General features: G+C 43.5%; 1 protein-coding gene across 5 annotated transcripts in view; it reads left to right on the forward strand.

Annotated features, from left to right (window-relative positions):
* The window catches only part of LOC147026805 (ras GTPase-activating protein nGAP-like), a 204,312-nt gene extending 196,772 nt beyond the window's left edge, over positions 1 to 7,540 (forward strand). For all 5 annotated transcript variants that reach the window (XM_085882597.1, XM_085882596.1, XM_085882594.1 and 2 more), the window contains 4 exons: positions 2,113 to 2,241; positions 2,631 to 2,833; positions 4,688 to 4,769; positions 5,039 to 7,540. In XM_085882597.1, the coding sequence (XP_085738723.1) occupies positions 2,113 to 2,241; positions 2,631 to 2,833; positions 4,688 to 4,769; positions 5,039 to 5,059 (435 nt within the window). In that variant the 3' untranslated portion in view covers positions 5,060 to 7,540. The remainder of the gene's footprint in view (positions 1 to 2,112; positions 2,242 to 2,630; positions 2,834 to 4,687; positions 4,770 to 5,038) is intronic.
* Positions 7,541 to 16,333: the final 8,793 nt, after the last annotated feature.

The raw sequence follows: 16,333 nt of genomic DNA on the forward strand, positions 1-16,333 counted from the left end.
TCTCTATCTCTCTATCTCTCTATCTCTCTATCTCTCTATCTCTCTATCTCTCTATCTCTCTATCTCTCTATCTCTCTATCTCTCTATCTCTCTCTCTTGTACCATACTCTGTCACGTTGGGTCGGCACCACCACCAAAGCAGCTCACTGAGCAAGAGTTATCCTGAATGGTTTGCCAGCATCTTTCCAGCAGTGGTTTTGGCAGGAATTTGGCCACGGTGCTGGGAAAAGCTCACCTACTTTTTGCGAAGGACACCGTGGGGATATTTAACGTCCACCAACTAATGTCGGTGAATGGGACGCCCAGTCTAACGTCCATCGGAGGGATGGCACACACATTGATAAATCACCCTGCCTGTGAAACACCGAGATGACAGTTTATAGCTGGTCAGGATTCTAACCCAGGCTGGACAGCTTACAGGCGAGTGTGCTTCCTTTTTGGCCATCCTGCCAGCCATACCAAAGGTCAATAAACCCGTCTTGAAGCAGATCAGCCAGCACTTTTCAAATATAAATTCCATCTTTGCAGTGTGAATGGTGTACGTCCGACGTACTCTGCACTTTTGCTCTTGATAGACAAGCTTGTAATCGCTGCATCTTTCCCTTACGTCTGTCTTTATCTATTCCATTCTCCTCTTGGTCCTTTATTTGCCATCTCTCCTTATCTCAGCATATGCTTGTATACTATTTACTGTTCCTCAAAATCTTCCGAATGTACACGAGTGTACAAAAATCTTCATTGGATTTGTACGAGTGTTTGCCAGTTTCTAAAACTTTAGAAAAGCAAAAACAAACTTTTTTTTTTTTTGCCTTTGCGTCTTATTGCTCTGGGACACCTGGGCAACTTGTCCTCATTTAGTGTTCATCGCATCCCCTATTCAACATCGTCAAACTCATTCACTCTGACACTAGAAGGCATTCATCTTTGCACTGAGTTTTGTCCAATTCGAGCACGATTCATAGCTCCCTCACAGTCATGAGCTATCTTCCTATTTATCGTCAACCCATTCCCTCCCTTCGCATCCGCAATGTGTAGATTGCCTGTTTTATTAATCTGAATACATAAAGAAACTATAAGGGCACTCGGTGGAGTGCATACCTCTGCACAGATCTGGATCCGGATCCGGATCTTCACCAAAAGCTAATCAGTTTGTCCTTGTCACACACCCAACCGGTCCATCAAGTTTTGTCGTCATGGTCCACACCTTTTTGCGATATTGTGCACACAAACAGACAGACAGGGGTGAAAACATTACCTCCATCCGCCTTTGGTGGCGGAATTAAAGAGTCGGCCTACCAACGATGTACACAAGTAAAGTCATGTTTTATATCATGGAGTTCTCAACTGAGTTTGATGAACCGAAGGCCTGTCTCTGGCATCATCAAGGTCACACCACTTTAAATGAATTCCTCACAATTTCCGATCCCACAATTTCCCACAAATTGACTGGATTTTCCTGGTCTAGACTACCATACAGAGTTAATAACTCGAACAAATTGTTTTGAATCGTCTCTCATGTCAGCTATTGGTGTGCACATTAGCATCTTGTTTCCCCTTTGGGTTATAGCCTTTTGTCTTTCCACCTTGTCTCTTGTACTTGATTGGGTACTTTCACTCCAAGACTTTTAACAGTTCCCCATAATTGCACGACGACATTTACTCCACATCGATCTACCACATCCGATCGAATTGAACCATGTCCGACTCTGCAAATCACCACATAAACGCAAATCATTCACGAATAATAGTAATAAAACTTTGGATTGCTTGAAGGTCATCGTTATATCATCATGCTGTACATTGGCGTACTCCATGTTTATGGAAAAGGTACCACAGGGAATTTGGTCTCCTGGTATAAGCAGATGGAATTAGCACCCAGGACAGGTGATGTTATTTCAAAAGGACAATGGTCAATGTGCACCTAAGCTTTGAATCCATGCACTGTAATTGGCAAGTCCAGCAAAGGTGATGGGCAGATAGGGGTGTGTGTGTGTGTGTGTGTGTGTGTGTGTGTGTGTGTGTGTGTAGTTGAACTAGTTATTTTTTTTTACTGCTAATTAGTCAGCTTATGAGGGTGCAACCTGTGACCTGTGACCCTGTACTCTCGTGCAGTCTCTCGGAGTTTCAACCTCGATGTCGCCCGATGACCGGACAGCGGCCTGGCTCATGAACATGCTGAATCTGGAAGATGAGACGGAAAAGCTGGAGCAATTCAGAGAGGGGAAGGATGCCACTGACGAGGTCAGAGCCATTTCAAGAGAGTGGGAAGGGCTCACCAGACTTTGTGAATGCCAGTGTTGCACTGTATGGCAAACAATTCCAATGATAGATTTTAATCAACTGAAAGGTTGACAAAGGTGGGCTACTCCCTGTGAGAAACAAAGTGAAGCTGACATATGGGGGTTAACCCTTCATTGGAACAAAACAAATGGCAAAAGCCCCCTTGCTCTGATAAAGGCCTAAGGCCCAAAACGTTGCTCTGTAAACCTTCAGTTGATGAAAACCTATTCGGAGGAATTCATGTAACTTTCTTCGTGTCACTTTGGCGTGTTTGTGTTTGGTGACTCCATGCCGTCTGTACTCTCCTTGAAAGTTATTTCTTGCACTGAGCTTGGCTCCCTGGCTTGCAGTTTGGACAGGACATTGGGCACTTGACGGAGCGTCTGGTGACGGCGAGCCAGCGCCTCGAGGCCTACGAACAGCGGTTGCGCTGGCAGGAACAACAGATGCGACGCATACAAGAAGACTACCAGCTGCGACTCGATGCCAGCGAGGAGCGGCTTCGTCAGCAGCAGGAAGAGAAGGATTCTCAGATGCGTGTCATCATCGATAGGTCAGAGAATATGCTGGGAATCGTAATGGATATGGATTTGTATTCAGAACTTCCAGAGCCGAGACTGTCACTGGATAACATCTTAACTCCTGTTATTGTATTTTGCACTCGCTGTTCTACCTGTGGGGAAAAACACTAGGAATGGTGCCGGCATCATTGTATCATGTCGAGAAACTCTAGCTCAAGCTCCCATCTCAAAATTGATCAATTACTCTCAGGGTATTGCGTTTGGGTCTGTTTGTCTGTTTGTCCCCACAGAACGTTTGTGTTTTTCTCTGCAACCGCTTGTCGGAATGAGACGAAATTTTCACCATAGGTGCGACTACTCATGTAGAATGTTTACTGTTAATTATGACATCATAGGTCAAGTGGTGCGGCAGCCATGTTGGAAAAACGGAAAACTTTGGACCTCTGTATCTCTGAAACTGCACCAAGGAAAAAAATTGAAACTTGGCATATGGCAAGTACACCTCATGGGGAATCAGTGTGATTTTTTTTTTTTAATGATGTCAGAGGTGTCTTCATTATGATGCCATAATTGCAAATGTAGAACGTTACATCTGATCAGCATGAAAATTTTTGAGGGTCATCTCGGGATAAAATGGTCCACAGGAAAAAAATGGATGCCATCATCGGTTACATGATTTGGCAGTCATGTTTTTTTTTTTTTTTTTTTTTTAAACCTTCAAAAATCTTCTTCTCTGAAGTGGCTAAACAGTATTTCAGTGAAACTTTACACGTATGACCGCCTATCCATGAGGTTTACATGTATGACATCATAGGTCACATTGTTTGGCAGCCATATTGGATTTACCCTAAAACCTGTAAAAATCTTCTCCAGAATGGCTGGACAAATCGAGGGGAAACTTCACACAAATGTTTCCCAAGCCATCATGTACATGTTTGTTAAGGAATAATTGATAGGTCACATGGTTTGCCAGCCATATTGGATTGAAGAAAAATATAAAATAATGTTTTATCTGGAACTGCTTAATCAATCGATGTGAAGCTTCACATTTATGATCTAGTAGTGATGGGAAATACATGTTTTAAATTTCAACTTGATCAGATGCATGTTCTGGCAGCCAGAATTATTTAATTTTTTTGATATGGGTTCTTTTAAAATATATATTTTTTATTTTGAATAAGACTTACTTAGCTGTACCTGGATGGGTTTGAGGGTAGAGGAGTAGCAGATGAAATATGAATCCTATCCAGGTTCCTCCTGATGACTTCATCTTTGCTTTTTGCTTGTTTGGGTTCCTTCTGATTCCTCCAATGCAAGACTACACCTATTTGGTCTTCCAATTGATTTGAATTGAATTAGTTTTAATCCCATTCTGAATTCAACTGAATCATGAATAATAATGAAAATACCTCATGGGTCAAGGTCAGTTATCCGATCAAAGCGGGACATCTTGGTACCCAGTCATCACTGCCAGCAATTATAAAGTGGCAGTTCTAATCATGTCTCTTTTAATTATGTAACATACCCGTACGTAAACACCGCACAAAATACACCACTCCTTCAAAATAAGTCCTGGTGAGGGTCTGCAACCTCTGATTGCTCTTTTTCTTGTTGTTTATTATTTTTATTGCTGTGGATGCCCTTGCATTAGTTGTAGTGTGGTGACTCAGAAGATGCGGACTCCGTAATCTCGTCTCATAGTTTTCTGCCTTTACACTCCTTCATCCCACGTGCTCTTAATGAGATGTCCTCGTGCTCAGTGCCTCATCTGCTTCCAACTACATATCATGGAACCTATGATAATTTGTTAAATCCCATAAGATGATGCATTTAACCATCATTATAAACACCACAATCAATGTTGTTATTTTCCCAATTGCTCACAGATTGATGGCTGTGGAAGACCGGCTACAGCGGGATTGTGCAGAGATGCAGGCTGATGTGGATGCCAAACAGAAGATGATCGAGGTATGTGATATTGATGGGTTTTGTGACCATTCATGGAAAGAGTCCAAATAATAATATGTCTCTCATGTCAGCTCTTGGCGCATACACGGTGAATAATTACAAATAATAATTGTCCTGTGGCATATACATGGCTGAGTAATTCCGAAGTTCTTGTCTCTGTGCTGTTTTCGGATTAAATCCCAGCAGATCACCGTCATACCAAATGCTGAGGCAGACTGATTTTTTATTTGTTTAACATCTCATCCATCTCCCTCCTCCTTTGCATACAGAGACACAGCAAGGTGGTGTGAGACGGGATCACAGAGTCGGTGTCTTCTGGGTCACCACACTGCTACTAACCAAGGGCAGGGCCTGAGTGACGCATTCATGCTCACTCAGATCTAACATGAGCCATTTTGATTGATGTTTCTTGTCCCGTCAAAAACTCCCGCAAATTTTCAGTCACTGCTGACTCGGTTCACCTCTACGCGACGGTTGCCAAGTCTTTCATTTCTCCATTAGGCTGGATGTGTGGATGAATCCTGAACAGGTGTTTAACCAGGTGGATTCTAAATAAACTAGCAGCTAGCTCGGGGGTTCATTATGAACCGTAGAAGCAGCACTTCCACAGTGGTACTAATGCAGCTATCACCTCTTAACGCGAGTTTCCCACGGAGCCTGTTCTCCATCGCACAATCCGCATTCCTCCATATTGCGTCCCACAGCTTTAGCTTATTCCTCCTTATTGTTTGCTTCCCAATTGTGATGTTTGCTTCCGTCTTCACACAAATGCCTTGGCTGTACACAAGTGGGCGAACATACGCGATTCAGAACTCTTAACTTTGTACACACTTGTAATTACATGAACATTTTAAAACATTCCGAAATGTCTCCCGAAATGTTCGGAATGTAACCAAACGGACGGACGATCTGTCATTCCACATGCACAAACGCCCACAAACAGGGTAGTCATTTTAGAACAAGGTGCACTGTATACAAACGAATTTTTTTTTACGAAACGATGAAGCCGGCCATGTTATTTGATGAGGAGATTGCGAGCGGAGTGTCGAATCAGCCGTAATTTGCACATTTTCAGGGTGTCTGCCTTTGCTCGGATGGTGTTTCAGCGGAAATTTTGCGTCTTTGCCGAATTTGCTAAATGCATAGTGATGCTTATTTATTAAATTGTTTTTTAATCGACGGGGGGGGGGGGAGATGTCAGGAGGAGGGGGACGGGATGGGAGTTGTGTCGCCCTCTTGCCGAGTGGGTCCTATTATTGTACAGTGTTGAGTCGGTTGTTCCAAAGTTTTCCTGACAAGTTACAACAGGTTGTAATATTTTTGAGCCATTGTTCGAGCATCAGGAAACTAATAATAAAAATAGTAATAATACATCATAATGATAATAATTAATTACTGCAACCACCATTGAGGGATTCTCTCAAATCCCTCGTGGAAATGCATCCACATCGCGCTCTTGCCTGCATCGATAGACGGTTAGCGATTTGGAACCGGAAGGAAGGGACGGTGAAACGTACCTGCACTTAAGTGTTAATGTGGAGGTGGGCAAAATGACCTGTTTGTTCTGCACTTGATCACACGGTTCTTCCATCGGTATATAACCTCCTACGCCTGCCAGCTTGCTTCTGTTGCGCCATTGTAACCAAAGTATGTACGTTTGGGCACTTTTACATATCCATGATGCATTTTAAAATCGAAAAGAAACTAAATCAAATGAGCTCGGATATTTTTGTAAGAGCTAACATTTGCCATTGTTTCTTTTTGTTTTCTGGCTTCTGATTTTTAATTACTTTTTTTTTTTTAAATACAAATTCAAGGCTCATGGAAGAGCTTGAACACAGAATGGATCAGAACATAACAGAACAAAAGGAACAGTGGAGAGAGAAGGGGAAACACACCAACAGCAGGGTGGAGACACAAAATAGAGGGAGACTGTCAAACAAGGGATGTGGGGAAGAATGAGGAGTAGGGAAGGACACTGGGGGCTGAACAAGATGGATACAGAAGCAAACTCTCAAGAAGGAAAAATTGGAAATGTGGAAAGAGGCCGGTTTTGCTTGGAGAGGGTTAATGGTGGTACAAAAGATCATTGTTTCGGATGGGGAATGATCTGAGATGGTGGTCGATATCTGTCTTGAAGACCTGGAGGCACGAATGAGATTAAAGAGAATGTGGAAGTTGGTTCCACAGGTGGGATAAAAGAGGAAGGCATGAGTGTAGGTGAGCAGTGATCCTGGTTGACACCATGGTGGGATTCCTTTCCAATACCACACGTTAAATTGTTTGATCTTTATTCCTCGATACATCGTCTACACTTTTGGACAACGTTGTACCATGTCGTGGTCTTCATCGTTTGACCCACGAGCCACTACTTTCAAGTCAGAATCGAGAAATCCTAGTCACCCCCAATTTCTGTGCACATTTTGACGGCTTGAGCCTGTGCGGGGGTGAAAACAACTCAGATGCCATAACTTTGTTTTCTACAAAAAACTGAATGTAGGTCGGATGTCAGATCCTGGCAATAATGCATGTTTTTAATGCGAGAAGGAGCTACGCTTTTGTATGCGTCGCGTCGTGTGAATGGTATCCAGGCTGCATCGTCTCTATGATTCCCAGCCCAGGCCAGCTGGTGTCGATGGTCCGAGTTGCAAGTGTGGTTGGGATTTGCACGAGAGAATGAGAGGACACACAACTCTGCTCTGTGTCTCTACTGCTGTCGACCATCGTTGTAGTTTCTAGCACAACCATTTACCCCCTAACCCCCCCCCCCCAATTTATCTCATCACATCATCCACTACATAAATCCTGTTCCAGGCAATGTAAATAACTCTGCTGAGTGGTGGTGATCCAATTAAATAGTTTATATAAATAAATAAATATGAAACCTTCCCACTTTTCCAGTTTGCAGCAGGAAAGACCTCCAGACGCATCATTTTCATCATATGCACACCTTTTCCTTTTTTTTTAAACGATAGCACTTTTTTGTAAAAGTAATTATATATAATATATATGTAATATCAATTCCACTTTCTCGAACACTGTCAGCCTTACTGTTTGCAAGCTGAGTAGGTGCGAGAGAAAGCTTGTCGGTTTATTGATAGCTACTTTGTACAAATTGTGAAATAAAGGTCTATCTTTTTGTTCCGAACTTACAGGGTGTGATTTGTCCTTGATGGCATATGGACTCGGCCTTCGCTTTTTTGTGTATGTGGGGTAAATATGGTTAATACACATACTGTGGGTTACCTGATTGTCTTGCACCTGTTGTTTGGAGATTGTACCAGATCCAGTTGGAGGTGTTTGGAGAGTTTACATCCGTGCTCTGTTGACCGAGTGGTGGCGGTGCTGAAACAGTATCATGGCAAATGTTATGCTGGATGGTTTGCCATTGCCTTCCCAGCTGTTAGGACAGGAATTTGTAATTTGTTTTGGGTGCTGGCGATGACTTGCCTGCTCTTTCAGAAGGACACCATGCGATCTTTGATCGCCCTTCCAAACTCCTTCCCTCCCCTCCTAACTCCTTACCATCCCCTCCAAACTCTCTCTCCAAACTCACTCCTCTCCCCTCCCAACCCCTTTCCCACTTCCTTCTCCCACCCTTCCTACAGTGGCCTGCAAATGTATTCACCTCCTTCCAATAATGCCATATTTCGATGAATTATGTAGAAACAATTTTTCCAAATGAACTTTTTCATTCATAACGGAAGAGATCAAACGAAACACTGTTATCGTTGAAGGAGGTTACATATCAGGAATACCTCCAAAAAACATGTACAAATCAAAATCCACTGGTTGTAAAAGTATTCAGCCCCTTTGGTCAGTTCGTGGGGGAAGCACCTTTTGCAACAATGACTGCTAAGGGTCTTTGTGAGAGGTCTCTACCAGCTTTGCACAGTAAGATGATGAAATCTTTGCCCTTTCTTCACCTGAAAATTGCTCTAGTTCTGCCAAGTTTGATGGGGATCGTCAATGTATTGCAATCTTCAAGTTTTGCAATAAATGTTCAATTGGATTCAAGTCAGAACTTTGACTGGATCACTTAAGAACATTTATTTTCTTCTTATTCATCTTATTCATCTACCAGGTGAGTGCCCAGTGGTATTGCCCCTATGTTTAATCAGTGTTATGATTGGGGTTGTATTGAGTACATATTGCTTGTGGCAGGCTTATTCGGGTGTGGCAGGCTGTCCAGTTGAGGTTGAAGACTCAGAAGATGAAATTGAGGTTGATTTACTTGGGTTTTTTTTTTTTTTGCAGAACTTCATAATGGAGACTTGAGTGGCTACCTTCATTTTCTGTTCGTAGACCTTGTAACATTTCAGGACATTCTCCATCTCCCTCTGCACCATGGAACTTCTCATGCAGTTGGGATTGTGCTCATCATGAACGACTCTTTCAGAATGACAGAGCATGAACGACTCGCTCAGAATGTTGGAGCACGAATGACTCACTCAGAATGACAGCAGGAATGACTCACTCAGAATGACGGAGCACGAACAATTCATTCAGGATGACTGAGCATGAGCCACTCGCTCAGGATGATGGAGCATGAACAACTCGCTCAGAATAATGTGGCTCAGTAAAATCATCCACAGTGAGTGAACGATTTGCACAGAATGACGTAGCGTAGTTGTTGTTGTACTAAATTTGCGCTGTTGCAAAAACAGCCGACTCTACATCAAAATTGGGACATGAACTGTACCGCCGTCAACTGTAGGGCGCTTGGCAAGTGGCTTAAGCAGACAGAGAAGCACTCCAATTAAATTGTTGTTGAGGATGGCTGGCTTGGCAAGTGATAGCTACAGTATGTTCAAACTATGTCCAAATTAGACAAAGGAACACTTTTTTTTAACAGTTGGATCTGCTGCTGAGTTCAAATCTGGAGCTTAAATTTTGTAATTCAGCTTAGTTTGAGATTCTCGAAGTTATGGCATGTGCGGAAATGAAATAAAAGCACGACCGCTGGCGTCTCTGGGCGTTTATAAACATTGTAATGTACCCAGCGATTTGTAGCCATGATGAATTTGATAATATGAGTGAGGAAAGTGGAAAAAACAAAACTTTATTGTTGAGAAATCGTTGCAGCCTGTTCCAAGTCAATGCATGGTTTAGCAGGCCAAAAAACTTGGTGGCTTCAACCCCCAGCAAGGTAAGCAAGGAAATGCCTTTAGACTCCAGAGAGCAAGGTAGCCGAGGAGCGCCTGATGAAGGATATAATTAAATATGGTTGTTAATTATCTTCAAAGGGGGTGTTTTAATTAACTCAAACACCAAATTCTACTCTTGCACTTCGTTGGAGTTCTCTGAGTATGCATGCAAAGTTTCAGGCTACTGGGTTTCATGGTTTCGGTGTTACGGAGGAGACACACACACTGATACACACACACATTGACATTTATTAGTATAGATGACTGCCGATTGCGTGTTAAGAAAGTAAACCATGAACGACGTCTGATCAGTGATGGTGCTGAACTTACAGAGGACACAGCAAAAGTCAATTTGTTGAATCATCTGTTCTGACTGATTTGGAGGATGATAACTCACCTTATGTGCCAGACCATGCCAACCTCATCTCACAGTTAAGGGATTTGAATGTTAATGTGGACATGGTGAAAGAAAAACTCAAAGTTAAAGCTTCTGGTCCACATGTGGTTCAAATAATCATGCTCCATAGTGTTCTAGGATTAGCCAATCAACTATTTTTCACCATTCCATCAAATCTTTACAAACACCCCATGATTAGAGGGACCCAATTAAATATCTCATCCCTTTTCAAAAACTGTGCTTTCTGTACAGAACTATCGACCACTTTCCTTTTCGAGTCAAGTTGTGAAACTTCTTGAGAGAATTGTGGTTGATTAGTTGTTACATGGAGAAGTGAATGATCAAATTAATATCTTGTGAAAAAAACAAGAACAAGGGTTACAGAAAAAAAAAAAAAACAACAAGAAAAGGAGCAATCAGAGATTGCAGACCTCACCAGGACTTATGTGTGGTGTTTGTGTCGTTTTGTGTGGCGTTTGTGTATTGGTGTGTGATGTAATTAATAATAGATATAACTAGAACTGCCACTTTATAACTGCTGGCAGTGATGGGCATGTCCCAAGATGTCCCGCTTTGATCGGACACTTGACCCTGACCCATGACGTTTTTAATTATTAAATTGAATTTAGAATGGGATTAAAATAAATTCAATTAAAATCAAATGGAAGACAAAATAGGTTCAGTCAGTCCTGCATTGGAGTAATCAGAAGGAACCCAAACAAGCAAAAAGCAAAGATGAAGTCATCAGGCGGAATCTGAACAGGATTTGGGTTTTAGCTGCTCCTCCTCTTCCTTCAAACCCATTCAGGCAAAGCCAAGTGAGCCTTATTCAAACAAAAAAAAATCACAGAATCCAGATTCAAAAAATTAAATAAATCTGGCTGCCAGACCATGCGTCTGATCAGGTTGAAATTAAAAACCGATATTTTACATCACTACAAGATCATTATTGGGAAGTTTCATGTTGATCGATGAAGCGGCTCAAGAGAAAGAACTTTTAAAATATTTCTGTTCAATTCAATATGGCTGCCAGATCATGTGACCATCATTTATTCATGAACATCTTGATATCCCCAAGACTTGGGGAGCATGTGTGAAGTTTCCCATCGATCTGTGCAGCCGTTCTGGAGAGGATTTTAAAAGGCTTTGCGGTAAATCCAATGTGGCTGTCAAACCATGTGACCTATGACATAGGTGAGAACGTTTAGTTCCACATGGATAGGCAGTCATACCTGTAAAGTTTCACCTCAATATGTTTGGCCATTTCAGAGAAGATTTTTGAAGGTTTTTATTATTTAAAAAAAAAGCCAAACCACGTGACCTATGACGTCATCATTTTTTATGTCGACCAATTTATTCCACAATGACCCTCAAAAATTTTCATTCTGATTGTATCTCAAATTCTAAATATGCAATTATGATGTCATAACGAAGGCACCTATGACATCATTCAAAAAAAATCACACTTATTCCCCATGTGGAGTACTTGCCATGTGCCAAGTTTCAATTTTTTCCTTGGTGTGGTTTTGGAGATAGAGGTCCAAAGTTTTTCATTTTTTGCAACATGGCTGCCACACCACATGATCTATGACGTCACAATTATCATTCCCATATTCTGCATGAGTAGTCACTCCTATGGTGAAAATTTTGCATTAATCCGACAAGCAGTTGCAGAGAAAAACTGCAGTCACGTTTTGTGCGAACAAACAGACAAACGGACCCAAATGCAAACCCTCTCCTTAGGCTGGGGTAACTAGAGAGTTCAGAGAACGCGATACCCCATGCAGTGTAGTGTTCAAGTATATATCGGGACCTTTGACATTCGTTGAGGTTACATTCTTGAAAATCCCCGTGAACCACAAATCTGAAAACTATGGGGTAACGGGGAAAATAGGGTGAGAGACTTCAACTTTTAAATTTGTCCAAACTGTACCCTTAATTAACATGTTTGTGCAATGTTTTTGTGCTATTTATATTCATGAATAAAATATTTATCAAGATCATAAATAAAGTTTATTTTCTTGAGTTACTAAGATCATGAAACTTACCTTTAATAATAATGATGATAAACTTGATCCAACAATGTGATGGTGATGATGATGATGATAAAGACGAGTTGATGGAGATGATGGTTGAATCATGGTGGCCTCTTCTTCACTCCAAAAACACATGCGGTGCCCTCCATTCCTATATATTGATATATTTCATGGTTCTTGGAAGTGTTATGAAGACTATTTGTTTTAGACAGTGTTCAAGCATCTCTCTATAATTCCAGCAATCTGTGTGTGTGTGTGTGTGTGTGTGTGTGTGTGTGTGTGTGTGTGTGTGTGTGTGTGTGTGTGTGTGTGTGTGTGTGTCTATGTGTGTGTGTGTGTGTGTGTCTATGTGTGTGTGTCTGTGACCGCTGTTTCTCGACAACCACTGGTCCGATCTAATTGAAACTTGCCATGTATATTGCTGGGGACCTGAGGATGTGCCTTTTCAAGGTCTGATATTAATCGGACAAGTGCCTCCAAAGTTATGGCCATTTATTTACCAAACTAATGACAAGACACGTTGTTGCGTGGGCGTGGCCGATGGGGAAGGGAAGCTCAGTCGCGTTCCCCATTACGGGTTACAACGTACGGGCTTCCGGAGAGTGATGACTTCGTGTATTCTAATAATTTCTCTATTTCTTATGCGCATTTATCGATAAACACAATGCCCCAAGTTATGATCGTTTTCATATTAGATAAATTTCGGTAACATCAGAGTGAGCTGGTGTGCTCCGAACCAGGAAGTAATTTTTTCTCTCTTTTCTTCTCTTTTTGTTTATCCTTGCGATGACATTGTGAAAAGGCAAAATACGTTGGCGCTAATTGAATATTTGGGCATTAAAACTAAATTGCGAATAATCGTAACTGCGAATAATATGTGAACTTTCGGACCACGCACGTACGGGCACGCGAGTGCGAAGAAACGGCCTGTGTGGTTGTTGTTTCTTTCTCGCGGTGAATATTTATTTATGAATTTTTTTTTTTTTACGGGCACGTACTAGTGTAATTCAATTCTCGTAAAGGTTTGAAGAGGGGTAAAGATGTATAAATTAATTAATTCCGTGTTTTCCTGCCATTTTCCCAGCGTCGATTGCACTACCCTATCTAACACATTGTATTAGTTATTCCTGCCTGTTTTGTGTGTCAATTATGACGTCTTTAAAAAAAAGGAAGTTTCTGTTTGGAATGATTTTCAATTCTGTTTTACTGCCAGGCAGCCATATAGAGTAAAAAAAATAATCTTACTCCTCTCTGTACATGTACAATCGGGTCGGATTCAAAGCCAAAGTACGATCAAGCCCACAATACCCACATCTACCATCACCCCAAAATACCCTCCACCACTCCACACACACACACACACACACACACACACACACACACACACACACACACACACACACACACACACACACTCCATCGTTCGTACACATCCCTCGTCCACCATTCCCCATCAACCATCACCCCCACAATACCCACCACCCCACACCATCCCCACACTCCCCCTCAGCCACCCCCTCACACCCTTGCTCCACTATCCCCCACACTCCCCTCCATAAACCCCCCACACTCCCCCTCTATCATTCCCCACTCCCCCCTCCACTGGGGCAGGACATCGACACCTCACGGACACGATGGTGGAACACAGCATGGACACAAATGGTGTCCCAGGAAAGTATGAAATGGGTCGACCCCGTAACATCCAAGACACCTGGTCAGCCTGCGACGGTGGGACAAGCGCTCGTCGCCCATTTTGTCTCCGGTGTCCACGTGTGCCTGGGCGGTGCCTGTGCTGTCGGGGGATGATGGGTATTTCTGCTCCAGTAATATAAAAGCAAAACCTACCGAGCTGTAGTTAACATGCGACCAGCATTTTCATCTTTTTACACCTCCATCTTCACTTCCACCTTCTTCCTCTGAATCTCTCGCAAAAGGCTTGAAACGCTCGTTACCTCCACGATACCCCTCAAGCGTTTCCATCACTAATTTTGTCTCCAATAGTTTCTTCAAAATCTCACTGATCAGTTTCTACAAACTGAGAACCTTCAGAGTTTCGAGCGACGGTGGAATCAGTATCTGAATGTGAGCTCGAAATACACAGTTTCTCCATGTAAACCACCATTTGGATCAAAGTGGGTTCAAGGTGTGAGGTCACTGCTAAAAATGGGAAATCCACATTTCAGGACCATTTTCAACACTTTCTGAGTGGCAAAAAAAATGAATAAATAATTGGCAATGGAAAAAATATGATTTTCAATTGTTTTCAGAATTTTTTTTTACATTTCAGTCAATCATTCAAACTTTCCATCTCACTATCAGCCATGATCTTTCTTGGGAAAACCACATTTCAAAGTTGGCCTCCAACAGCAGCTGCCGACTGTGAATCCTCCATCCTACAAAGTGGTTCCTTGACACACCTTTACTGCTGTCCACTCACGAGGTCTTCATCCGAGGCTTGATGGAGTACTGCTCTCCCTTCTGGAATGGCTCCCCTGCCTCACACCTTTACTGCTGTCCACTCACGAGGTCTTCATCCACGGCTTGGGGGAGTATTGCTCTCCCCTCTGGAATGGCTCCCCTGCCTCACACCTTTACTGCTGTCCACTCACGAGGTCTTCATCCACGGCTTGAGGGAGTACTGCTCTCCCCTCTGGAATGGCTTCCCTGCCTCACACCTTTACTGCTGTCCACTCACGAGGTCTTCATCCACGGCTTGAGGGAGTACTGCTCTCCCCTCTGGAATGTCTCCCCTGCCTCACACCTTGCTCAGCTTTGACCTTGTGGAAACCAAGGCCTGGTTGCACAAAATTCCCTCATCCTTGAGGAAAGATTACCCTTCAGGTGCACTGTGATTCCTTTCGCGAAGGATCTCCTGGAGGGCCGTTGCATAAACGACTCCAAGGAAATCCTCAAGTCAGGAATCCCCTTCAGGTTGAGGAGACCCTTGGGAGCCGTTGCTCTGCTGAATGCTGGGCAACCAATCCGGTTGGAGACAGGACGAGGTGTCCGAAAGCTCGATGGCGGTGAAGCGATCCACAAACTGGCTTCAGGACGAGACCGGTCAAGTGGAGGCTTTTCTCAAGCACAAGATGGACATGACTGTGTAGTTGTATGATGTGTGTTGGTGAAGTACTGACCAGTTATAGACCTCGCGACATGCCACGTTCAATCTATTTATTACGTACGCACTTGACCTTTTTTGATACAGGGGGTCACCGTCGGTATCGATTGAATTAGCATCGAAATCACCTGAACACAAAGTAATGAATGTTCACATCATGAAAATACCACCGCACGAGCAACACGGACAACCAACTCGTTCGACTGTACCTGCAGTACCTGTGCCAGAGCACACCTTTACATCGGCTCAGATGTCACGTGTTAAATACCGTGGGATTGTGAGTTCAATGGAGTTTATAAATTATATCTAACATATTGTTGAAGAAATGACTCCTGGTCATTCGTGACAGGTTTCCATGAAGAACGCAATTTGGAAAGTCAAAGGTTGATCTTGTCCACCCCATGCATCATCTCCTGCCCCCCTCCCCCCCATTCCTCTCCTGCCCCCCTCCACCCCGTGCATCCTCTCCTGCCCCTCCCCCCATTCCTCTCCTGCCCCCTCCACCCCGTGCATCCTCTCCTGCCCCTCCCCCATTCCTCTCCTGCCCCTCCCCCCCCATTCCTCTCCTGCCCCCTCCACCCCGTGCATCCTCTCCTGCCCCCTCCCCTCCCCCATTCCTCTCCTTCCCCCTCCCCTCCCCCATTCCTCTCCTGCCCCTCCCCTCCCCCATTCCTCTCCTGCCCCTCCCCTCCCCCATTCCTCTCCTGCCCCCTCCCCTCCCCCATTCCTCTCCTGCCCCCTCCCCTCCCCCAATCCTCTCCTGCCCCTCCCCCATTCCTCTCCTGCCCCCTCCTCTCCCCCATTCCTCTCCTGCCCCTCCCCTCCCCCCATTCCTCTCCTGCCCCCTCCCCTCCCCCCATTCC

The sequence above is a fragment of the Eptatretus burgeri genome, chromosome 5 (assembly GCF_056783735.1).
Source record: "Eptatretus burgeri isolate ZD-2024b chromosome 5, Ebu_testis_v1, whole genome shotgun sequence".
Lineage (NCBI taxonomy): Eukaryota > Metazoa > Chordata > Myxini > Myxiniformes > Myxinidae > Eptatretus > Eptatretus burgeri.